This window comes from Vollenhovia emeryi, unplaced genomic scaffold, assembly GCF_000949405.1.
Source record: "Vollenhovia emeryi isolate VEMERY1.0 unplaced genomic scaffold, V.emery_V1.0 DF939347.1, whole genome shotgun sequence".
Lineage (NCBI taxonomy): Eukaryota > Metazoa > Arthropoda > Insecta > Hymenoptera > Formicidae > Vollenhovia > Vollenhovia emeryi.
The window spans coordinates 116003-122284 of NW_011967019.1; the positions used below are offsets into that span (position 1 = coordinate 116003).

General features: G+C 40.7%; 1 protein-coding gene across 1 annotated transcript; it reads right to left on the bottom strand.

The window, feature by feature from the left end:
* Nucleotides 1-1168: 1168 nt before the first annotated feature.
* LOC105558411 (60S ribosomal protein L22-like) lies at nt 1169-2546 on the bottom strand. Its single transcript, XM_012006071.1, has 4 exons — nt 2450-2546; nt 2031-2165; nt 1522-1643; nt 1169-1383 (listed from the first exon to the last, which is right to left on the bottom strand). Exons 1-4 carry the CDS (start codon nt 2456-2458, stop codon nt 1236-1238), a joined length of 414 nt encoding a protein of 137 aa, XP_011861461.1. The 5' UTR covers nt 2459-2546; the 3' UTR covers nt 1169-1235.
* Nucleotides 2547-6282: the final 3736 nt, after the last annotated feature.

Sequence of the window (6282 nt, forward strand, 5' to 3'; positions counted from 1 at the left end):
AGTCTTGGAAACCGACAACGCAAAAAATAATACCACGCACGGAGCGACTCGCGCCACTGCTTGCCGGCTTTTATTTATTATTTATTTCAATTGATATGCATAGGATATCTCGTATTACGAACACACTTTTTCGATTTCGCTCAAGAGTCAGAGAAGAATGCAACGTAATAGCTCACGACAAAGACGTAAGCGTAAATGTAGATTGGCGCGCAAGCTTTGGCGTATGTCGTACTTACATCTAATTCATATGTCGTTGCATTTACGCCAAAGCTTGTGCGCTATCTACGTTTACGTTTGCGTCTTTGTTGTAAGCTATTATGTTGCTTTGTGCTCTGACTCTTGGGCGTTTACGGATTGCTTTCCGCCATCAGCCTTACGGCTGTACTTGCGATAGTTGCTTTTCGGAGCCATCAAAGTCATAGAATAAACGAAATGGACGCTCGTAATATTTCATTACGAAGGATAGAATTATTAATTTTATGTTGAATGGAAGAGACGTGAAAAGAGAAATTAGATTGGCAACGGCGAGCTACGTAGGTAGAAAGTTCGCCGTAAATAATTTCGCATGTTGAAGTAATCGGCGACTAAGTTGATCAGAATGTCGTCGCAGTTCTGAATCAAAGGATTGCTGGATTCCCGCGAAAAGTTCGCAGTGCACTAACGCTCTTGGCAGATGACGCGTCCAAATCGCGAAGGTGTTAGTTGAGACACGCGCAGATGATCACGTCTGCAAATTTAGCTGCAAAATCTACTTCACATCATTTTTCAAATCTTACCTTAGAATAATTGGAGAACTATTATAAAAATTTAAAGTACACGATTTAAAGCCGCGGTTAAGCTGTCGCTTCAAACGACTCCAAGTATTCTTCTCCTTCCTTTCAGAAAAGATAAAGGAGCAACACTTGGATGCATTTGTAGCGGCGGTTTGACCGCAACCGTTTTCACGCGTTCGGACAATTCAGATATGCTATAAAATATTATTTACCTTCGTTATTACGGCAAACTGTATGCTTTAAAAATATTACATTGCTGATACATTAGTTTCTTTTGTTACAACTCTCGTGGGAAATATCTGACAAGACAGAATTAAAAATGAAATAACTCAGTGTTAAAAGTGCATAGTTTCCAGTGAGAACACTTGTATACATTTAAATGAAATAAGAGAATGTCGGGTTTTATTGTTCTTTATTAAAAGAAATATATACAGACGTGTCTGCGATGGAAAGAATAGAGGATTACTCTGCGTCCTCCTCGTCCTCGTCTTCCTGGCTGTTGATCTGGAAGTATCGTAATTCGTACGTCTCCTTATCCTTCGACACTACTCGCAGCCAATCGCGCAACTTGTTCTTCTTCAAGTACTTCTTCGTCAGGTACTTGAGGTACCTACGGAGACAGTTTTACCAAATCAGTGCAAATATCGCCCTTCCTTTAGCTTACGGTAGCAGACGAAGATCCCCGAATATCGCTCAATGTCCACCAGGTTCTACCTAGTACGTTACTGCGAAACACGACATTACTCACCGCTTCGAGAAATCTACGTCACTGTTGATGGTGAGCTTCATCTTGTTACGCTCCAGGGCCACATTGTTGCCGAAGTTGTTGGTCTTTCCGCCAACCTTGATTTTATCGTGTAAATACTTTTCCTGAAACAAAATTGCTGTTTCACACTAGCTAGCGTCTCAACGCAATATCCAAGAGCTTCGGCAGGCATCGCGGGATTCAAATTGAAAGTCGAGGAACTTGAGATTCCCAGCTTCTGGGGCTCGATCGCGAATCTCCAGCGAAAACTTGCGAAAAGTGGGCGAATTTCTCGGGCGAGTTTAACGCTTGTCAACGAAACTTCTCAACCTCTCGCGTGCTCATGCACGATCGAGCCCCTGCACGTGGAGGTTAGGAAGTCACGAGGAACAGGTTAGGGTCGCGTCACGCCCGAGGGCACGCGTCGGGCGAACAGCCGCGAGGAGAATTCCCGCGGCTGGCGGACAGGGAAGTGTCGAGACTACAGGCCGAAACGATCGTGTGTAACTTACAAAATTCGTGACGTCCATAATGTTGTCCTCCACCGGATGCGTGCAGTCGATCGTGAACCTCAGGGACACCTTCTTCTTCTGTCCCTTGCCGCGAAGGACCTGCTTCTTCATCGGGCCCTTGGATTTCTTCGCCGGCTGCAAATTCACGGAAAACAATTCCTTCTATTAACGATAACGTTTGCCTACATTTCGCGGGGGGGGGGGGGGGGGAAACACGTGGAAGATCGCTCGGGGCGAGGATCAACGGGACGGCGCGCGTGCGAATCCGACTCGGGCGAGGCGATCGCGCGGAAGAACGAGAGACCGACGCGACGCGGTCGACAAACCGGGCGCGTACTTTCCGCTCGCGACACTATTTCCGTGGGATTTCGTCGCGATTGCGGTCGATCGCCGTACTTTTGCCGGCGACGAGAACTTACCAGAACCATTTTCACACACGTTCGACAAACGAAAGAAGCCAAGAGACTGGCCGTCGCGCGGCGCTGCGGTGCGGTCGCTCGTAAAGTCACTAGATATATATCTAGTGACTTTAGTCGCTCGTAGAGTCATTCTAGGGACTCTAGGTCAGATCGCGCAGCGCCGCGCATGAGCGCTGCGCGCGCATGCCCGATCGCGACACGAGACGACGGCGCTTCTTCACGTTCGTTACCGGCGCTTTTCGCTCATGGCTACGATACATAGTACACGCGTCGTGTAGTGCTAAAGATTCTCAAGTGCTCTAGTGGACCTTCTCAACAGAGATTAGACTCAGTGCGGACACGTAGTGATCTCACACCAGTGCGACTCATCCCGGACAGCTCAAGATACAGCATCACCGGCGGCTCAGGCTCACCACGCATCGCGCACGCCGGCGCCGCGTGGACACGGCTCACGGGCATCTACACATCAGAGGCCGGCTCTCGATCAGTAATATCGAACCATGGTGGAAGGGATATCCACCATGTATCGAACCGTGCAAATGATTAAGGACTTCATTACCGTCATACTCATAGACTTCTCAACTGTAAGCATACTGTGATTATTAAATCGTGATACGGCATTTTACTCAAACGATCCGAGTTACGATCACGTGATATTTCACCCTCTCACGCGTGAATTCTTTCCTTGAGCCTCTCACCGCTAAGTCCTCTCACCCTGCTTTCATCCGCAGCGATACCAGCGAACTCTCCTAGCGAGAATCGCTAACACAGTTGTAGAATTAGCCAATTTTTCCAACCTCACGGTAAGCTAACTAATAGTTAAATTATATGTTTATCTTTGTCTAATTTGATTTTTAAATTTATTTTATTGAATGCAAGCAATCACGAGGATTAGAAAATTACAAAAACTCATTTTTTAATCATGATTTGATCATTTTCTCATCATTTTGACATTATTTAGATATCGTTTTGATGTCATTGTGATTTCCTTTTTTACATACCTAGTTAAAAATCACTTAAAAATCATAGCTACATCAATAATTTATCACAAAATGCTCCTAAAAAGTGTATCGAATGACATCATGATTTTTCCTAAAATGAGTTCTACTTGATGTCATTATGATATTATTATGATTTTGTGTTCTACCTGGGTTGGGGTGCTTGATTTACGTGAGTCCCCTTGCCTCTCACTTCGGGGTGCTTGTTTAACGTGAGTCCCCTTGCCTCTCACTTCGGGATGCTTGTTTAACGTGAGTCCCCTTGCCTCACGTAAAGTCAAAATCTAAAATATTATAGAACCTTGTCACCAAATTTATTTTCAGCAGCCTACTCGTGCATTTTCCTTCCGTATTCTATCGCCTACTGTGCTGTCTTACCATCTTGTCCCCCAACTGCCACGTTTATGTCTTTGCATGTTTATATTACTATGTTTATTAAAGTATCAAATATTCAAAATGTTTAGGACTTGCACGTTTCATATTTAGATAGTTGGCTACATTGTTAAAATTAACTCCACACGACGGTTTTATTTAATTCAATTAAAGTACATAAGTAGTATACCTCGTATTGTGAGCACATCTTTTCGATTTCGCGTCAAGCTTATTTCTCATGTTTTTCTAATACAGGAAAAAAACAATTGAATTGAAGTTTCCCTGTCTTCTAAGGAAAAATAAAAAGACAAGATGACGTTAATTTGACGTTATATTGAGCAAATTTTAATTTTTGGCCAAAAACGATTTTTTGTAGAAAATCATTTTTTTCCGATATCTCTTAAAGTTGTTGACCAATCAAACTAATACTTTGGAACAATGTTTAGAACAACTAGAACAACCTGGAACAACCTTAAAAAGTTGGATTGTCGAAAAGTGGGGTGCCAGGCATGGGGTGCCAGGTAGAAAAATCGTTTTTTTAATTTTCTGCGAAAATATCCATGATATAAATTTGATCTTCGGGAACAATTTGGAACAAGTCTAGAACAACCTGGAACAATTTTTAGAATTTTGAAATTCCAAAAATGGGGTGCTAACTTCACACAGGTCACACGTTATCTAAATAGCGTTACGGTGAACTACGCGCATGCGCAGTTCCGTCTCTGATCCAATAACGTAAGTTTAGCATTCCCCGTATTTGAGAAAACGGTATTGCAAAAACTCTGTATTATTTAATTTGTTGCGTTATAATTTAAGCAAAATGAATAATTACTTATCAGATTCCTTTGTTTCCTTTTTCTTTTGTTGACGTAATTTCGTTTGGGTGTTACTTAATTTTACGCTTTCCGCTTGTGCCTCACTTCCTTGAAAATCGTCAGCTGACATTGAATTTTGAGATGTATTCGCAAATCTGCATTTATGTCATAATTAATCGCAAAGAAAAAATACATCGTATCTAAGGTGGCCCCTGCACGAGGGAATGGTTAGTATGGGTACTTTGGTGGAGTCCCTTTTATTTTTTAATTTATATAGCTTTTCATTTATAGGAAGCAATATAGACGGACAATTATGCTCTTTTAGTCGTATTTGCATATAATCATTATTCACATGTAGTGCTAAATGGTGTTGGCAGTCGGGAATGTAGGCAAACGAAACCCCTTTATTCACATGTATTTTATATATCTTGTAATTACATTTTTTCAAATGTTATTTTTTATCGTTATACCTATTTTATATTCATTAATATTTCAAATGCTTCTCAATCGGATACTTACAGACAATGCTTTATGTGTCGGTATAAATCACCGTAAACAATAGAATAACTCAGTTTTATTAGTTTCTCACATCCGTTGCACCGTTTTATCATTTCGTCGTGTGTGTCATCGTACTTGTCCAATATCTGTTTTCCCGTTAATTCTCCCGTCTTCTCTGATTTACGTAAATGATTAAGAAAGTGGGTTATAAAAGAATAAATACGACAAAATTAATAGAAATGTATCTTATATCCATACTTACCTACAACGATAATGGTGACGTTTTAAATTTTTATTTTCAATTGATGCGTATATGTTTAATATTTTTCCACATGCTTTACATTTTTTTTTCATTTCATTGCTCGTTTCATCGAACTTGTCATGTATGAATCCTGGTTGGGGTAATATTTTTCGCAATAAGAATTTTAATTGCCAGATACGGTCAATAAAAATCATTGATGTTGTTAATTACTGCCGGCGACTTTTAAGAGTATTCTTAATAGTTTATTATATACACCATTGACCTCAAAACATGGTGTTCCTCCGTAATAGGAGGAAAAGGGATCGGGGGAGGGCAGGGGAAAGGGAAATTTAAAAATCGCGTATCGACAGTTCAGTGTATGGTCGACAACCCGTATCGACGCACTGTTCTGAAAAGTCGAAATAGACGCGTAAACAGCATCTTAAGTAATATATGTTATTGCGAATAGTATTATCACAACCCCAGTCGAGCTGGTAAGACGCCCGTCACGGATTGAGGGAGGTCCCAGGTTCGAATCCTGGTTGGGATAATATTTTTCGCAATAAGAATTTTAATTGCCAGTACGGTCAATAAAAATCATTGATCTTATAATTAATATTATCAGAAAACTTAATATTTGGATTGGTAAAATATTTCCGCCTAGTAAAAATAAGTTTCTGGTAACTTGCAACTTGGAAGTTGGGGTATACCATCTAAGTAAATTATTAAATATTTAGTTATAATTTTAAAGCAACATACAAAAATGTTACACGTAGGTTAACATATTTCAATAATGAAACAAACTTATCAAGTCAAACAAACACCCATAAACATATACAAGTAGCTGGTAATGGGTGTAATACAGGCAAACGAGGCCCCCTTATTCATATGTATTTTATAGTAGTAGTA

Excerpts from the sequence above, each read along its gene's own strand:
- LOC105558411 (XM_012006071.1), bottom strand. Across the intron at positions 1,644-2,030 it reads TTATGGACGTCACGAATTTT|GAAAAGTATTTACACGATAA; the intron begins GTAAGTTACACA and ends ATTTTGTTTCAG. Across the intron at positions 1,384-1,521 it reads GACGTAGATTTCTCGAAGCG|GTACCTCAAGTACCTGACGA; the intron begins GTGAGTAATGTC and ends CTGTCTCCGTAG.